Raw genomic sequence first — 19,725 nt, 5'->3', positions numbered from 1 at the left:
GAAGGAAATTAGTTGCTGTCTGTCGGCTTGATTGAGGGAGGCGCCGACCATGAAGAACCTGTCTGGGTTGCCATTGATTTCAATTCGATCTAGGTCTTCTGTGGCCTTTTCATTTGGGAGCCGCCCAATATCGTCGAGGCTCTCCCGATCTGTTACCTCAATAGAGTTCACTTGCAACTCCTTTGGCGTCTTTTGAGCAAGGAGATAACATGCTTGTGCCGATTTCTAAGAGCCACGGATTTGCTCAATGCCGCATTCTGTCGAGAAGTGTAGCAGCTGATGATAGGTGCTTGGCACGGCCTGCATAGTATGCAACCAAGATCGCCCCATGATAAGATTATACGGCGATGGCAGCTTGACGACCAAGAACTCTACATCCACTGTTCGGGAGCCCGCTCGAACGGGTAGTGTAATTTTCCCCAATGGGTATTCTGGATTGGCGTTGAAGCCGAATAGTGGATAAGGAGCCGGAGAGAGATCCGATTCAGAGAAGCCGAGTTTGGTGAATGTCTTGTAATACATAACCTCCGATGTGCTCCTCGGATCAATGAGCACGCACTTAACGGTGAATCGGTTTACGTGTAGCTCAATTACCAAGGGATCGATGTGGAGAAGTGTCACTCCGGCCAAATCTGAATTATCAAAAGCAATGCTCACAGCTTCATGGGGCCGTTTTGCCGGAGTGAGTTGATTTTGAGGGTCGGGATTCGACTGAATCGTATGTACCGCGGATGACATTGGTAGGCTGTATATCATGTGGATCACACCGAGTGGAGGGGAATCCTGTCTCAAGGCTATTGCTTTGGTTGGGTTGCCTTTTCGGACGTACTGTTGTAGCCTACCATCTTGTACCAATTCCTTCAGGTAATCCTTCAATGCATAACAACTCTTAGTATCATCGCCATGGTCCTTGTGATACTCGCACCGTCTATCCCGTCTTCTCGTGTCGAGAGGTCCCACCATTTTGGACTGCCATTTGAAGAACGGAAGGTGTTGGACTTTAGACATAACCGCGTTGATCGGCTCTGTTAACTTCGTATATTTCTTGTCGACGCGCCTTGTGCGCCTGCTATCAACTTGCAGTTGTTCATTTGCTCGGTGAGAGCTTTGGTTGCTTGATCGACGAGAATCTCGTCTCTTGTCTCATTTAGCCCGATGTCGTGGCTTAGGGCTCTGAGGTGGTACAGAATTTAACGGCTGAGTAATTTCAGAAGGGGCCGTCTTGTTGGCCATGTTTCCGGCTTTAACCCGCAAGGCGTTATCCTCCACTTTGCAATATTCCTCAACTTTCTTCATCAACGACCAGACTGTTTTGGGAGGTCTTTTAGTCAAGGAGCTGAGGAGAGCACTATCAGGATGTAAACCCATTTTGAAGGCGGTGATGGCCATGGAGTCGTTGCAAGCGTCGTTAACAAGATTAAAGCATTCCCAATAGCGCGCCGAATACTCTCTTAGTGTTTCTTCTGGCAAGATCTGCATTGCCTAGAGAGAGTCGGCTTGTTTCGGCTGGACCTCGTTGGTGATGAATCTGGCCCTGAAGGATTTCTGTAATTGATGGAAGCTTTTGATCGAAGCCGGCTCCAGTTTATAATACCACCTGACAACCAATGGTCCTAAACTGCTGGGAAATATTCGGCACATGAGGGTCTCGTCGTCTGCATGCAGTGTCATGGCTTGCTTGTAGTGACAGATGTGATCGGTAGGGTCTGATTTTCTATCATAGAGGGTAAACAACGGAGCTTTGAACTTTTTGGGCAAAACCGCCTTTGCGATCCGTCGTACAAAGGGATCATGCTGGTATTTTTCATCTGAACTGTTTCTTCTTCGCTTATGCCTTACATGTGGACTCTCTTCAGAGGAACTGGAAGTTTCGGGTTGTCCCTTCTTCTTGGGCTCCGGGGATAATGAGTCGGAGTTACTATCAATGTCTTGTTGTCGGGCTCCGGGTCGTCGACCACCTACACCCAGAGGTCGTTCCGGATCTTGGCGTATAGCTTGTTTGGACTTCGCCACTTCCAAAGCCAAATCCTAACGGAGACGTTCGTTCTCAGTGATCATGTTCTCCAACCTCTGTTCGTTTTGCTTTGCTTATTCCATGATTGCTTGCATTGTCTCATGCTTTGAAGTTGAGGGTGAGGCGAAGTTCAAAGCGCGTCTCGCAGCGATGGTCTCCAGTCCAAGCATGTTTGTTGGAGTGAGGTCGTCTCTCTGTGTGGTTTCGTCAGTGACTATCGAAGGGTCTTCCGTTACGCCCGCCATGGATGTTTTTGAGTATTCCCACAGACGGCGCCATTTGTAGTGATGTGGTTTGGAAATACTCTTCAGATCCTGGGGACGTTCACAATCCTCAGCTAATCACCTAAAAAGGAATAAACACTTCGGTCGGGGATGCAGGAATTAGCACTCCGACGGACAAGTTAGTCTTTACTTTCTGGATTACTTGTATTTTAAGTTTAAGCGTAATGGTTCTCACATACCTTTCTCTAATCGATGATCTTGTATTTATATTATTCTCTTTGGGCCTTAGGGCCTGGCCCATCCTCGATCCTTTACATGTGCTTCTACTCGGCCCTTGTTTTATTGGTGGGAATGCCGATTATTTTATTCGGCTCTTCAATTGACTAGGATCAATGCCGAATAAATGTTATGTCTCGGACTGAACTTGTCCATTCGTCCCTTTTGATCCGACGAAAGTCGGCTCCCACAGAAGCCAAAGTGAGCTCCATGGAAATGGAGTTTTTGGTGGAAATTCCTTAAGGTTTGAACAAAGGCTTGTCCCACATTGGTTTGGTGGGAAGAATTCTGTGGGTTTATAAGGCATGAGTTTGTAACTTGGAGAGGGCCCCAAGGGGCATCCCAAGTTTGTAGAAGGGTGAGGTTATGAGCAAAGTGGGCTAGACCCATTAGAACCAAAAATAAACACATAAGTGGACGTCGCCGCTGCCGTCCGTCTGGTCGGTCGAGCTGGACTGGGCCTGGGCCTGGGCACGAGTGCATGGTATAAGGTTAGGTTGGGCTTGTCCGGCGCAATACCTATCTTTTTGGGCAAAAAACATTTGAATTTAATTTTATTCTTTGGTAAAATAAAGTCTTTCCAGAATTTGAATTTAAATTCTGAAAATCTGTCCAATTTTCCCTCCACCTGAACAGGTTCCAATCGGTTTGAATTTAAACCGAACAGATTCAATATTTGTTTGAAATTCAAACCAAACAGTGCCTTACCTGTTTAAATAGATTTGTATCTGTTTAATTTAAACTAAACAGGTTTTGTACATGTTTAATTCAAACCAAACAGCCACCATTTTCCTATATAAATAGGTAGTCCCTCATTTGGACTTTCACTTTAATTTTTGTCCAAAAAATTTTGCAATTACTCTCTGTATTTTGTTGCATTATTTTCTTGTGAGAAAGTGTATAAAAACAAATTGTGTTCGTAGTGCAAACAATTTTGTAGTACTGCTATTGTTTGCTGTTGATCATTTTATCTTGGGAGATAGGCGTCTACAATCTGAAAGCACCGTGAATATGACGAATCTGTCTAAGGACACAGTGTTAAACACTGGACTTGATCAAAAATTTGTTCAAGAAATTAATTTGGTAAGTTGTTAATTTACTTTTTGTTTTATTATTTTTCTGCTTTAGATTTTGATTTTGTTTTTGTAACAAAATAAAATTTGTTATTTATTTATTTTTATTTTCTGGTTTGATTTTTGTAATCAAACAATCTCTCTCCTTTCTTTTATTTCTTTTGTATTCCGTTTGTTGTTAAGTACACAAACAGAATTTATTTTTTAAATATAGTGAAGATTGTCCAACATCTAGAACCACCCAGAAGAGCACTCCTCGGAAACTGAAGCCAAAAGACATTTTCTGAGGAGTGGTCATTCCTTATACCCCATGTACTCATAAGGATCACTTAGAGAAGAAGTAGATGGGCTACAACTCTCAACAATGATATAAACAGATGTGTTAACAAATATTTTGCTTTAAAAAAAAAAATAGATCAAATCAAGAACAAATTCAAGCCCAAGAAATGGATAAGAACTTACATCTTCTCTTTGTTACACTCCTTTACTTATTGAACTTGTGAATAGATGGCTAATAGTTACTCCACAAAGGTCCAAAATACATAAGAACAAGAAATTAGGGCCAAGGAAAGTAAAAAAATAAAGGAAAAGCTATCAACTCAATGCATAGGTGGTTAAATCTACTCCCTCCACATCCATGAGGACTTGTTACCTCTTTACAGCAACTACATAATGAAAATAAAGCTTGAATTAAAGAAAGAAATGGAGAAAGATGATGAAAGGTGTGAGAATATCACCTCTTAAAGAGGATGAGTTCTCTTGATTTACAAAGTCTCTTTTAATTTCCTCAAGTCACTTTAGATGCGTTGTTTAATGTCCAAAAGTCCTAACAAGAAGCCTAGGATCAAACTTCAATGGAGCTTTGGTGTTCAAAGCTAATGGGTGGTAGGTAAGAGGTGAGGGCGAGAGAGAGAGAGAGAGAGAGAGAGAGAGAGAGAGAGAGAGATCAATAGGCTCTTATGAGCCTTGGGCAAAATTTTTCAATCCTTTGGAATGAGCTGCCGAGCTCTATATATAGAGCCTAAGGTGTAAATATCTAAGATATTTTTGGAAAATGTGTTGAACAAGTTGAAATTCCCAGAAATACTTTGCACTCGAAACATTCAGCCGCTCGTTCCCTTTGGTGTCTGGTCGAATGCATTTTTGACCAGCCATCATATGGTGTTCGGCCAGTCAAAGAATGCATCATCGGATCAACAAGGTCCAGCCTGGACTGAGAGGAAAAATAGGTATTTCAGAGGATTTCACCCCTTCTATTTATTCCTCCCATGTCCTTTGCTCAGTTTGTTTGAAAGAATATAACACTTTGATTTTTGAAAATATAAGCCTCTAGAGCATTACAGTAATGTCTGGAATCGCACCACTAAACTCATTTTGAAAGAAGTTCCCATTTTAGTTGAAAAACATTTTGTCCAAAGCGGGCATTAGGGTGGTTTAAAGCTTGACTCTTAGACTTTTTGCTATAGCAATTGTAAGATTAACACATCTTGTTTTCATCATTGAGAATTAAAAAAAGAGCGCCCAAGTCTTAAGGCATTTTAAAAATGGCGTGTCTACAGGGTTATGTGGTAATGGGGTGATCCGTACATAAACTAAATCACAAGGGGTAAAATAAAGTTTGTCTTTATTTATTTATTTATTTGTACCACAACATTGAAATTCTCCTAATAATTTTCCCTTCAAAGGAGGCACAAAAGTAATATGATTTACTGTTTTAATCAATCAAACTTAATTTGGAGCACCACATAAGTTTGCCCCTGGAGCAAAATATAATTTCTCCAAATTCAAAAAGTGAAAGCCTATGGTATGCATTGCATCGCTACTATGTAACTTTACTATTAAATTTTTGTTATATCAATCATAAAATACGTAAATCATAAAATACGCAACGTATGTTATGATTATAAAATTTTGTATAAAACTATGTTAATTTGTAATAGGAGGCATGTTTTTCAAAAAAGAAATAAAATAAAATAAAATAAAATTCAGAACTCATCCATATTAAAATATTTGAGCCCATCGGACAGTGAGTGCCATCTTCTTCCACCACGTCCCTTTCCTCTTGCCACCACGGCCCTATCCATCCATCGGCTTGCTTACGTCGTCCAGGCGACAATGGTTCTAATTGGCTTCTGTGTTGCGGTGGTCCCACTGCTATCTCCCCCAAATCTGGATTCTCACCACCAATAGCCTCTCTGACCTGTGAATCAACTACAACCCCCAACAACAAGAAGTTCCACTGCTTCCAATTCCATTATCTCTTTTTGACAGGTTTGCCATTTTAACTCAAGACTCCTACGATTCTTTCCTTTCATAACTTCATATTCCCATCAAATGGCACTTGAAGCTATCATTTTATGCTCCAATTCAAATCAATTTTGTTTTCTCTCATCTCATCACTGCTTGCTTTTTCTCCAACTAAAATCATATTTCATTTGCGTTTGATTTTACAGAATTCAAATGAAGAAACTTGATTCCTCTTCACAATTGTGGGGTCACTATTCACTATCTGCATATACTTGTTCTGTGCATATAACTGGTGCATGTATTCCCAACCCTTTTAGTAAGTTCAAGGGAATTAGGGTTTCTCGGTCCGATACCGAGTTGTCAGACATTTCAGGTTCAAGTCAAACTGATCATTCCTTTAATTGCTCAAATAAATATTTAGGTAATAAGAGTTTGGTTTTGGAAGACTCTAATTTTAATGGTCGCCAATTTAGGAGGCGCGGGAGAAGTGTTTGGAAAAAATCTCGAGGCGTAAAGAATGTGGGCAGTGATGACTTACGAGAACGAGAAGAAGAAAAAAAGCCTGTGATTGTAGATGAGACAACTAGTGTAAATTTTGTTTCCGGTGTTGAAAATGCTTTAGATGTTGATAGTTATGCTATTGAGCCTGACTTGAGTTTGGAGCATTGCAATTTGATCTTGAAACGCTTAGAGAGGCATAGTGATAGTAAAGCTCTAAGGTTTTTTGAGTGGATGAGAAGCAATGGAAAGTTGAAGCAGAATCTAACTGCTTATAATTTAGCCCTCCGAGTGGTGGGTAGGAAGGAGGACTGGAGTGTGGCAGATGCGTTGATTCGTGAGATGACTACTGATTCAGGTTGTGAACTCAACTTCCAGATTTTTAACACACTTATTTATGCATGTTTTAAACAGGGGCATGTGGGTTTGGGTGCAAAGTGGTTTCGCTTGATGTTGGAAAATGGTGTTTGTCCCAATGAGGCTACATTTGGCATGCTCATGAGTCTTTATCAGAAGGGTTGGAATGTTGAGAAAGCGCAATTTACATTTTTCAAAATGAGGAATTTCGGACTTAGATGTCAATCTGCATATTCGGCAATGATCACAATCTATACTCGTCTGGGTCTGTATAATAAGGCAGAAGAAATTATATGGTTCTTGAGAGAGGATGAAGTAATTCTGAATATGGAGAATTGGTTGGTATTACTGAACGCATATAGTCAGCAAGGCAAGTTGGAGGAGGCTGAGCTGGTATTGGTTTCAATGCAAGAAGCTGGATTTCCCCCAAATATAATTGCATACAACACATTGATCACTGGATATGGGAAGATATGTAAAATGGACGCTGCACAACGCTTGTTTCAAAACCTTGGAGCTGTTCAAATAGAGCCTGATGAAACAACTTACAGGTCCATGATTGAAGGGTGGGGTCGAGCCAACAGCTACAAGGAGGCAAACTGGTACTATAGGGAGCTCAAACAGGCAGGATTTCAACCTAACTCATCCAACATGTACACAATGATAAATTTGCAAGCCAATCACGAGGATGAAGAGGCTGCCAGTACAACACTCGAGGATATGATGATGATGGGTTGTCAATATTCCTCTGTCCTTGGTATTCTTTTACAAGCATATGAGAGAGCCGGAAGGTTTGATAAAGTGCCTCGAGTTGTGAAAGGTTCCTTTTATGAACATGTTCTGTTTAATCAGACATCATGCTCAATTCTTGTCATGGCTTATGTGAAACACTGCTTGGTGAGCGATGCAATAAAAATTTTACAGGAAAAAAAGTGGAAGGATCAATCTTTTGAGGATAACTTGTACCATTTATTAATTTGCTCATGCAAAGATTTGGGTCATCTTGAGAATGCGGTCAAGATATATGCCCATATGCCAAAATCTGACGATAAGCCAAACTTACACATCATATGCACAATGATGGGCATTTACAGTGTGATGAATTTATTCACAGAAGCGGAGAACCTTTATCTGAAGTTAAAATCGGCAGGTGTAGCCTTGGACATGATTGCTTTTAGCATTGTAGTAAGAATGTATGTCAAAGCTGGACGTATAAATGATGCTTGTTCTGTTCTAGACACAATGGAGAAACAAAAGAATATTGTTCCAGACATTTATCTGCTCCGTGATATGCTCCGTATTTATCAACAATGTGGGATGCTAGATAAATTGGCAGATCTTTATTACTACAAGATTGTAAAGACTGGAGTCAGTTGGGATCAGGAAATGTACAATTGTGTGATAAACTGCTGTGCTCATGCGTTGCCAGTTGATGAGCTTTCAAGGATTTTTGATGAGATGCTTCAGCGTGGTTTTGCACCTAATACCATTACGTTCAATGTTATGCTCAATGTTTATGGAAAATCCAGGCTTTTTAAAAAGGTTAGGAAGGTGTTCTGGATGGCTAGAAAGCGAGGCTTGATTGATGTTATCTCGTACAATACTATTGTTGCTGCATATGGGCAAAATAAGTGCTTAAAGAATATGTCATCAACTGTTAGAAAAATGCAGTTTAATGGTTTTTCAGTTTCTCTTGAAGCCTACAATTGTATGTTGGATGCCTATGGAAAAAATGGCCAAATGAAGAATTTTACAAGTGTTTTGCAGAGGATGAGAGAGTCAGGCTGTGCTTCAGATCACTATACGTACAATATTATGATTAATATATATGGAGAGCAAGGATGGATTGAAGACATTGCTGGTGTGCTAATGGAATTGAAAGCAACTACTGGTCTTGGGCCTGACTTGTGCAGCTATAACACATTGATAAAGGCATATGGAGTAGCAGGACTGGTTGAAGATGCTGTGGCTTTGGTAAAGGAAATGAGGGAAAGTGGGATAGAACCCGATAGAATAACCTACACTAATCTGATCACAGCACTGCGGAGGAATGATAAGTTTTTAGAGGCTGTTAAGTGGTCATTGTGGATGAAACAGATGGGCTTGTGATGTCCCTGAAGCTAATTTATAATAGTCTTTTCGTGCTGTGCTCTTTTTGCCTCTACTCACCCGGTCACTTCAGCTACTGCCTCTACTAGCAGTACATAGTTCAAATTTTTAAGTCTTGTGGTAAGAAATTTTTCCTTTTTTTTCTTATATAACAGTAACTTCCATAATATCTGATGTGGTTTATCTCATGGAAAAAGGTCTGGTGGTAATTGTAATGATCATCTGACATTTAGTTATAAATGCATAATAACAACTAGCTGAGCTGCATGAGTCAACAATCTGAAACCACAAATTGGGTTTGTTTAGTAGCTCCTTACTAGAAGTTTTTACATGCAAGATTCGCATGCGAAGGTCTTGAAATTAACTTTTTTTCGGAATGTTATTTGAACATTTTTTCTGTACCAAACGTCTTTTTTCTGTACCCAAAAAAGAGGAGCATACAATGAAAAAGAGACGAACACTCCCTTTTTCTTTTTCCTGTTATTAGAATGTAAATTTTGTTTTTTATTTTCCAGGGTGAGCGGGTTATTCAGTATCATATTTGCTAGTAAAACGATTTTATTGGATTCAGAAGAACAGTGATGAAGTCTTGTAGCTGATACCAGGTTCTGTTGACCACAATAATATACTTTCAGTTGTCTTGAATCTATCTGATGATCAGATTTCTCTCACTTATTCATATTATGCCTTCCTTGTACATTGAATTTCTAAATTGATTATCTAAGCACTAATTGATGACATTATTGTCTCAATTTACTTTCTGGTGGGGGCAGGATGCTGGTGTTGCCTGCTATCTTATTATTGGGCAAAATCCACCTTACCCCCTGTGGTTTAACCCTGTATCACTTCACCCTCTTGTCATTTAAAAATAGTCAATTACCTCTTATGTGATTTTGGACTAAAGTGTGACACTAACGCTTCGTTTGTTCAGGCGGAAAACGTTTTCTACAAAATGTTTTTGTATTTTCTGGTGTTTGGTACAATGAAAAATGAAAGTTAACGGAAAATATTTTCTATGGTTAATGAAAAACAAGCTTATTTGGGCAAAAAATGTTTTCTACTTTTAAAAGACAGAAAACGTTTTCTCGATTAAAATTTTATCAATGTCACCACACCACCGCCACCACCACTCTCACCTCCACCACCACACCACCATCACCACGGCTAGTACCATCATCACTGTCGCCATCACCGCCGCCGTCACCCCACTACCATGCCACCAGCTCATAATAGCTCATTACCTCAATCAAGGAACAAATCAGAATAATATAATTTCCTATTTTAACACTCTCCCTCAAGCTGATGTGAAGATATCTCTAATGCCCAGCTTGTTGAGAATGTCATGAAATGGTTTGCTCTCTATCCATTTGGTGAGAATATCTGCTAGCTGGTCTCCAGTTTTCACAAATGTAGTACATATGGTGCCACTAGTGAGCTTTTTCTTGATGAAGTGCCTATCAATCTCCACATGCTTGGTTCTGTCATGTTGTACCGGATTATGAGCTATGTTGATCGCCGCCTTGTTGTCACAGTACAATCTGATGGAATCAGTTTGATGGATCCCCAAATCTTCTAACAATAGTCTAATCCATAACAACTCACATACATCCTGAGCTATGGCTTTGAATTCTGCCTCAGCACTAAATCTAGCAACCACATTCTATTTTTTACTTCGCTGTGTGACTAAGTTGCCTCCAACAAATGTGCAATATCTAGAAGTTGATGCCTCCACACTGTGATGGCCATGTTTCGAGAAATAGAGACCCTTTTCAGAAGAGGATTTCAGGTACCTCAGGATTTTCATAACCGCCTCTAAGTGGGAAGTTGTAAGGGCATGCATAAACTGGCTGACCATGCTCACTGCAATGGCAATGTCTGGACATGAGTAGAATAAGTATATGAGCTTACTTACTAGCCTCTAATGGCTTCCCCTGTCCACTGGCTCTCCCCTTTGATCCTTACTTAGTTTCTGGCCCGGTTCTAGAGGTGTATCACATGGTCTATCTCACAGCATCCCAATTTTCTTAAGCAAGTCAAGTACATACTTCCTCTGGCATATGAAGATGCCATCCTTGGACCGAGTTACTTCAATATCCAAGCAATACTTCAAATGACCTAAGTCTTTGATTTTAAACTCCTTGACCAAGTATTCTTTCAACCGAGGGATCTCCTCAACATCATTCCCTATTAGAACAATATCATCAATATAAACAATAGGAGTTGTGGTCTTACCATATGCGAAGTGTTTCATAAATAAAATGTGATCAGCTTGACTTTATTTGAATGCATATCTCAGTATAACTTGAGCAAACCGTTCAAACCACGCCCTAGGCGATTGCTTTAGCCCACAAAGTGACTTTTGGAGCTTACACACTTTACCTTTAGACTTAGCATCCTCAAAACTAGAGGGAATATTCATATAGACATCTTCTTCTAGATTTCCATGTAGGAAGGCATTATTCATATAAAATTGATGAAGTGGCCAATCCAAATTTATTGCAAGAGAGAGTAGTATTCTCACAGAGTTCATCTTAGTAACTGGGGAAAATGTCTCTTGGTAATCTACTCCATAAATCTGAGTGAAGCCCTTAGCAACCAGTCTTGCCTTGTACCGTTCGACGGAACCATCTACGTTGTGTTTGACAGTATACACCCATTTACACCCAACTAGATGTTTGCCTCTAGGTAACTCCACTAACTCCTAAGTGCCATTCTTGCTGAGAGCTCTCATCTCCTCTATCATGGCATGCTTCCATTTAGGAATAGAGAGAGCATCTTGAAAATTGTTAGGCAGACTCACATAAGAAATCTTAGACAAAACGACTTTATATGAGGGAGACAAATTAAAATAAGAGACATAATTCGTAATAGGATACTGAGTACATGACCTAACCCCCTTCCTATTAGCAATGGGAACATCAAGATCTAAAAACTCAAGAATAAGAGCACTAGGATCAGAATTACTTGGACTCTCAGGAAAGGGGGGGCGACTCTAGACACTCATCCGAGGAAGAAGTTGGCAATAGAGGAGGGAAATTAGTCTCTTGCATCCAGGTGACTTTTTGTCTGTCCTTGTCTCTGATGTACACTTTGCCTGCTTCAACAACTGCTGGCTCATCATCCTCTATTTGTTCAATCACCGACAAAAGTGGAACAAGAATCTTTTCACACCAAGACTTCCCCTGAAGGGATGATTAGGACACTGGAGAGGGTAGAAAGTAAGACTGAGACTCGAAAAAGGTGACATTCATGGAGACAAATTATTTGCAAGTGGGAGGATGATAACAGTTATAACCCTTTTGTGTGGCAAAGTAACTCAGGAAAACACACTTAAGAGACCTAAGATCCAATTTACCACGAATGGGTGAATGGTTATGGACAAAACAAACACAACCAAAGGTCTAAGGGGAATGGAGAACCCAGAAGATGTGGACTCGAACAGAACTTGAAGAGGTGTTTGTTTTTGAAGGACTTTGGTAGGAAGACGATTAATCAAATAAGCTACAGTGAGAACCACTTCCCCCCAATAGGATCTAGGAACACGCAAGGTTGTTAAAATCGGGATCCTACGTTGGATCGTTGGAGGTGTTTATAGGATCAGATCGTAGAATCAGATCGAGGATCGTAAGATCCTACCGAAAAAGAAAAATTACATAATAATTTAATTTAAATAAATATTTCGTACAAAGTATACACAAAATGAACCTATATTCTATTAAAAAGAAGTGAAGATATTGTGAAAAATATAATACTTCATGTCAAATGTACCTATAATATTATGCAATAGAAAACTCGATGGTAAAAGTTCTGTATTTCATCAAAAAAGAAGGTGAAGAAGAAGAAGAATTCTATAATAAAATACTTTACAATGTACAATAATGCATAAAAAGTGAAGAAAAAATATTTAACAAAATTGGATATGAAAATAGATTAAGAACTCAAAAGAGTAGCTTAGTCGAATGATAAGGTTTGCAGTTAGCATCCCTGGTGGAGCAGATTCGAGTCACAAAAATAATTTCTCCAAAAATTGGGATAAAGTTGCAATCATCTTACCCTTCTTAAACTCCGCTAAAGCTAAGTTTGTTTTTCCGACTATTTAATTTTCTTAAATTACCGCAATATTTAAATGTTTGTTTCCTAATTTGTTTTTCTTAGTCTATTTGATTCAATTCTACTTAATTTTTATTATTTATTTTGATGACATAAATTAGTATTTAGACAACAAACATAAAATTTACAACAAAATATGTCATACAATACAAAACAAGGCTTGTCAATTGGATTGGATAGGATCGGATTCGGATCGGGATTCCACGATCCTATAAGATCCTACTACCAAGATCGAAAGATCCTACCTATAAGGAGTTTTTTACACGATCCGGATCGATTGTACTCAAATGGATCGTAAGATCGTAGGATCGTAAGATCCGGATCGGGATTCTGATAACCATGGGAACACGCATTTCAAAGGATAGACAACGGGCCACATCAAGGAGATGGCGATTTTTCCTTTCAGTAATACCATTTTGTTGAGGGGTATTAGTGCAAGAAGTGTGATGAATAATGCCATAAGTGACGAAATAACTGGCAAGAGCAGAGTCAAGATATTCTCCCCCCATAATCAGAACGCAAAACTTTGACAACCACCCCAAACTAAGTGTAAATCATTTCATGAAAGGTTTGAAACACAGAAAACACCTCACTTTTATCTTTCATCAGATAGACCCAAGTGGCTCTAGAACAGTCATCTATGAAAGTAATAAACCATTTTTGACCTTTTAAAGACACAAAACATGAGGGACCCCAGACATCAGAATGAATCAATGTAAATGGAACAGATTTTTTATTAATAAAGAAGCAAAAGAAGCTTGGTGTTGTTTCCCAAGTTGACAAGACTCACATTGAAAATCAGACATACAAGTATTCTCAAAAACAAAAGGAAATAAATGCTTAAGTAGTAAAAAAAGGGATATCCTAAACGACGGTGCCACAGCCAAATGTCTTCCTTGGTGGATGGTAACTGAATAGATGTGTGAGCCATCTTTTCTTTCTGGTTAAGAATGTACAGATCATGTTCCTCTCTACCACTGCCAATCTCCTTTTTCGTGATAAGGTCCTAGAAAAGACAACGATCAAGAAAAAATGTTACGCTATAATTCAAACCACGAGTAATATAATTCAAAGATAAAAGATTAATACTAAAATTAGAAACATAGAGGACAGAGAATAAAGGAAGGGAAGAGGTGACATGAATTAAACCTTTTCTTGATATAGACGACATAGTACCATCAGCAATACGCACTTTTTCTTGACCTGAAGAGGGGTTATACTCTGAGAATAAATGAGAGGAACCAAACATATGGTCGAAAGCACCAGAATCAATAATTCATAGTACAGTGGTATGAGATAGCAATATATATGGGGAGGAAGCCAAGTTACCTAAATTGGCAAAGGAAGAAAAGGGTGCACCTGTGGCAGAAGTGGAGGCTCGACGGTCTAGCAAGTGGCGAAGAGCGATCTCAAAATCCGAGGCAGATAATCCCAAAACATCAACAACCGGTGAGATAACGGGAGATGAAGGTGGTGGCTCAACCGTGTCTGAAAGATGAGCCCGAACATTGGCCCCTTAGCCTCTAGACTGGCCAGATCTACTTTCGCGAGTACCAGGACGGTCTCCTCGACCACTAGAAAGAGCCCTATGCAGCTTCCAACAAGTCTCTCGAGTGTGTTGAGGTATACGGCAGTAGTCACAGAAAAGATTATCCTTCTCAGATGAAGGACAAGAACCATGAGAGACACACTCGCCAGCTCGGGGAAGGTGCAGAAAACAAAGCAAAAGTGTCAGTGGTGGTAGAAGGAAGCATCGCAGAGCGATGACTCTCCTCATTCTGCACATAAGAGAAAGCTTCCTGGAGAGAAGGAAGCACATCCATACCAATTACTCCTCTTCGAACCGGATCATACTCCACATTCAGGCCTTCCAAGAACTTGAAGGCCCGCTCCTGCTCCACAAACTTTCAGTAACCAACAGAATCCGTGGGACAGACAGGCTTCTAATCCTGAAGATGGTCAAGCCTTTCCCACCCATTGTTAAGGAAGGTAAAATACTAGAGAATAGGCATCTCACCCTATATTGCCCTCTCAATGGACTGGCGTAACTCGAAAGCCTGGGAGAAATTCCCCTTCCGTGAATAAGTGGTAGCCACGGATTCCCAAATATCCTATGCAGTGTCCATAGATAGATAGCCCTCTCCAATCTCCGGGACCATAGAATGTATCAACCAATCCTTAATGAGGGAGTTGGTGATCTCCCACTGATCATAACTCGGGTCCGTGGTGTTGGGTGCCTGTATGTTGCCATCAATATACCCCATCTTCCCTCTGCTCTTCGAAAAGATAGTCAAACTCTGTGACCACGCTAAATAGTTTTGACCATTAAATAGAGAGGTGGTGATTTTAAGACTAGGGTTGGAGTTATCAGCCATAGTAGTAGGTATAATGGAACTCTCATTCTGCGGTGTCTAGAAAGTAGTGGACACACTGGTGGAATCTGCCATGGATATCGTATTACTGAACCCTCAACAAAACTAGTGCCAATCACAAACCCGGAAGATGGTGGTGGAAGGAAAGACACAACAATCACTATGAAAGCATAAAGAATTAAGAACTCATATAGACTTTTTTTTTCTTTTTCTTCTTTTTTGTACTTTTTTTTTTTGAAAAAGAAAAGAACCAAAGAAACTCTTGGTTAATACCTCATTACGAAGTCAACAACAGAGAGACGACAGCAGCAGAGATTCAAACCAATAGTGAGACGACAGCAGAGGGAGGCGAGACAACAGAGGATGTCGACTGAAGCCAACGAATGCATAGGGGTTGTCGACTGGGTCAGAGAGACTGCCAATGGCAGTCGGCAAGGCAAGAAGAGCTTGCACTAGTGGTTGACTAGGCCGGGAGGCCTGTTGGCAGGGACCAACAAGAGGTTGGGGCACTTGCGACATTGATCAAAGGGGCTAAGGCTGCCTCCGGTAGGCTTCAGCAGCTAGCGTCTGGGCCAAGAAGCCCTTCGGCAATAGCTAACCGGGCTAGGGAAGGTGATATACACCTGTCAAACCTGGATGGGTAGCTTTGTGATGGCTGCGTGGTGTATGGATTTAGGGTTGTTGCTTTGATACCATGAAGGTTTTAGAGAAGAGAAAGAGATAGGGAATGAGTGAGACCTCATCTTTTTTTATATTAGAAATAAAGCATAATTACAGGAGTGTCATAAGGCATGAATTAAGGGCCAGCTCATAATAGCCTATTACATCAATCAAGGAACAAATCAGAATAATATAATTTCCTATTCTAACAACCTCCACCTCCACCTTCACCTTCGTTCCACCACTACCACTAAACATACACCTTCACCTTCGTTCCACCACTACCACTAAACATAGAAAAATATTTTCTCTGAAAAACTTTTTTTGAAAAAAGTTTTCGATAGAAAATACTTTCCATTAGAAAATATTTTCAGCCCAAACAACCGGAGCGTAACACTGTTAATGGAAAATAGAAAATGATTTGAATACCCCTCTTTTTATTTTCCTTCCCTTTTTTCTTCTGCCTTCTCATTCTATCTCTTCTATTATACAATTAATTTTAATTTAATCACATATTAGCCAATTAAATCATATATAATCACTGAATTTCTAATTTTATCTCATATTACATCGAGTAATAAATATAATATATAGTATATTTACATATAAATTTACACACGGGTGCATATACATAGTGGCTACACAAATTAATTTCTAATTATAATTATATATACATAAAAATATGCACACAATGTACTTACACGCTTACATTGTGCATACACAGTTGATTATACAAATTGATTTCTAGTGAGATATATATATATATATATATATATGGATAATGCTATGATACACACCCTTAAACGGGTATGTACCATATGCAAGTTATGACATTTGTGGATTTGATTACCACAAATGTCATAACTCAATCCTATGAGAGTCATACCTAAAAAAAAAAAGTTATAACCAAACTCTACTTAAGGTAGAATTAAAAAATTCTTGGATCATAACTAAAATAATGTCATAACCAATATCATAATGAGTCATAACTAATGTCACAATAGGCCATAACCAAAGATCACAAAGATCGTAATCAAAGGTGTATATGGTACACACCCCAAATCCTAAATCTCAAAGGAAGTGTGGTGTGACCATAGAATTTTGCTATATATATGTGTGTGTATTCATTCGGAACAAATCATTGGCATTTTGCAATTGGAACAAATTGCCAAGCATCCAATTCCAGATCGTGGCATTTTGAATCCAGTTTCATCTCATGGCAGCCATCTAAGTCCAAGCTCCATTTTTCACAAATAAGAATAGATTTGCATTGCCCCTCCCCCTGCCCCCCCCAAAAAAGAAAAGCAGAACAAATTTGGGTCACAAGTGTGCATGAGGGGAGAGGGCATGGCGGCTACATTGGGATGGTGAAAGGCGGTTGTGGGGGTGTGAATAAGGAGATAAGGAGTGCAATGAGATTGTGGTGGTGAAAGGGGTTTCAGGAGTGAGGGGGAGGGAGTGCTAGCAGTGTAGGGATGGGGTGGCAGGGGTAATGGCTGGTGGCGGCAGCAGAGGTGGCTGGAGATGGGAGGGGCTGCTTAGGGTTAGGGGTTTTTAGAGTTGGGATTAGATTTTGAGGAAGAAGAGGATTAGGGTTTGGTTTGTGGAAAAAGAAGAAGCTAAGGGCAAATGTGACTTTTTACATAATATTGACTTTTGAATTATTATTTTCTTTTCTCAACTCCAATTTTTGGCATGTGTAGCACAAATTCCGTCAATTTTTTTAAGGGCAGATAGGTATATTATATTGCAAAACAATCAAAACCACATGATGGGTATTTGGTTATTTTTAAACGACAGGGAGATGAAGTGCTACACAGCTAAACCACAAAGAGTTAAGTGGTTTTTTCCCTTTATTATTTGTTTGTTAGGTTTGGCATATGCTTGCAGTCTGTTTCTATATAAAACACCAGGGCACAGAAGTTGCGTATGCTATATATCTATATCTCTACTTCTATATTATTATATAAGCAAAAACGTTGTTGTCTTTTTGAGGTTGAAAATTTCAATATATGTTTTTGTTTTGTGGTTAGTCTAAAATCTAATTTATATAAATTAAGTTATGTAAAAAATAAATTGATGTATTATTATTGATTGATTGATATATTACAATTGGTTCCTTATATAGATGTAGGTGTAGTGGATGGTGGTAGTGGTGTAGTGGGTTAGGTTTAGTGGAGTAGGTGAGGTGGTAGTGGTGTAGTGGGTTAGGTTTAGTGGAGTAGGTGAGGTGGTAGTGGTGGTAGGTGATGGTAAATTCTAACAGCCCCCCGCAAACTCAAGGAGGATAGAAACTAACCAACTTGAGTTTGAAGAGAGGAACAAAACAAGAAAATACATAAAAATGAAAAAGGATAGGAGACACTGTATGGTCGTGTCAGACCGTTGGTGAAGACACTGTATGGGGTGTCATAACGTTGTAGAGGACACTGTATGGTGGTGTCAGACCGATGTAGAAGACAGTTTATGGGGTCATGTCGGACCGTTGTAGAAGACAGTTTATGGGGTCATGTCGGACCGTTGTAGAAGACAGTTTATGGGGTCATGTCGGACCGTTTGTAGAAGACAGTTTATGGGTCATGTCGGACCGTTGTAGAAGACAGTTTATGGGGTCATGTCGGACCGTTGTAGAAGACAATGTCGTGACAGTTTACGGAGTCTTGCTGGACCCTTGTAGAAACTAACCGGAATCAATGTCGGGACAGTTTACAGAGTCTTGTCGGACCCATAAAGGAGCTAACCGAAATTAATGTCAGGACAGTTTACAGAGTCTTGTCGGACCCATAAAGGAGCTAACCGGAATCAATGTCGGGACAGTTTACAGAGTCTTGTCGGACCCATAAAGGAGCTAACCGGAATCAATGTCGGGACAGTTTACAGAGTCTTGTCGGACCCATAAAAAATCGCATCCTCAAAAGGTGCGCTCAATTTTTCAAAAGGCGTGCCATCAAAAGGCGTGCCCAATCCATAAAAAGGTGTGCCGGACATGATGGCGAGGCATGTGGGCGCCTTGGCTTGCGTGCCCGTTTTGTCGGCTGGTGGCAAGAGGCACGCGATACGCGTGGCTGCCTCGGCTATTTAACCAAGACGAAGGCTGAGGCTGAGGCTGAGGCATACCATTCTGAAACCTCTGAAACTTTGGCAGTCTGAAACACTCTGTAAACCCTGCGCTGAAACACTGAGCAACCCAAAACATGGCCTCTTCTTCCCGTCCAGCTACCCAGAACCTGCTCACGCTCTTTCCAGAACTGAACGAGCCCACAAGAGAAATAACTGGTGCGGTGGCCAGTGAACCTCAACCAAACACCTCTGGTTTTGCTCCATTGAACTTTCCGATGCGGTCGGTGGAGCAAAAAATGGCGGTGCAAACTGATATTGAGGCTAATCAGTATACTTTGAAGGCATGTGTGGAAAGCATGACGGCGGTCACAAACTTGTCAAACCGGCTGCAGAGTAGGACAAATGAGGTGCAGCATTTAAACGCCCAACTGGCTCTGCTCCAACGCATGTATAAGGATGCGCGAGCAGAGATAAGTGTGCTGAAAGCAGAAAATAAGGAGCTGAAGCGGAAGGCCACCGTAATGTTCCGATTTGGAGGTCCGCCATACGCTGCAGTGGAGGAGCAGGGAGTAGTGATCATGCCCAGTGGAGTGGGAAACACGGAGGCAACACCGGCAAGGGCCGCCCAGGACGGAGGCAAGAAGAAGAGACCTGCAGCAGAGTAGAGAAGAAAAATCCCACTGTGGGTGTGGGTTTTGGTTGTTTGTTTTGGTTGTTTTTTTTTT

At 40.3% G+C, this 19,725-nt stretch overlaps 1 protein-coding gene across 2 annotated transcripts; it reads left to right on the top strand.

The window, feature by feature from the left end:
• Window positions 1-5,599: 5,599 nt before the first annotated feature.
• LOC114322837 (Tetratricopeptide repeat (TPR)-like superfamily protein) lies at window positions 5,600-9,550 on the top strand. 2 transcript variants are annotated; one of them, XM_082920751.1, is made up of 4 exons: window positions 5,623-5,858; window positions 6,041-6,207; window positions 6,308-8,918; window positions 9,314-9,550. In XM_082920751.1, the coding sequence occupies exon 3, from the start codon at window positions 6,567-6,569 to the stop codon at window positions 8,796-8,798; it is 2,232 nt and encodes a 743-aa protein (XP_082776877.1). In that variant the 5' UTR covers window positions 5,623-5,858; window positions 6,041-6,207; window positions 6,308-6,566; the 3' UTR covers window positions 8,799-8,918; window positions 9,314-9,550. The 2 variants fall into 2 exon arrangements, with proteins under 2 accessions (XP_082776876.1, XP_082776877.1); XM_082920750.1 differs by having other exon boundaries at window positions 5,600-5,858; window positions 6,041-8,918.
• The last annotated feature ends 10,175 nt before the right edge of the window (window positions 9,551-19,725 follow it).

Source organism: Camellia sinensis, chromosome 3 (genome assembly GCF_055761805.1).
Source record: "Camellia sinensis isolate YWXY chromosome 3, ASM5576180v1, whole genome shotgun sequence".
Lineage (NCBI taxonomy): Eukaryota > Viridiplantae > Streptophyta > Magnoliopsida > Ericales > Theaceae > Camellia > Camellia sinensis.
This window is presented reverse-complemented; position numbering and strand designations above follow the sequence as displayed.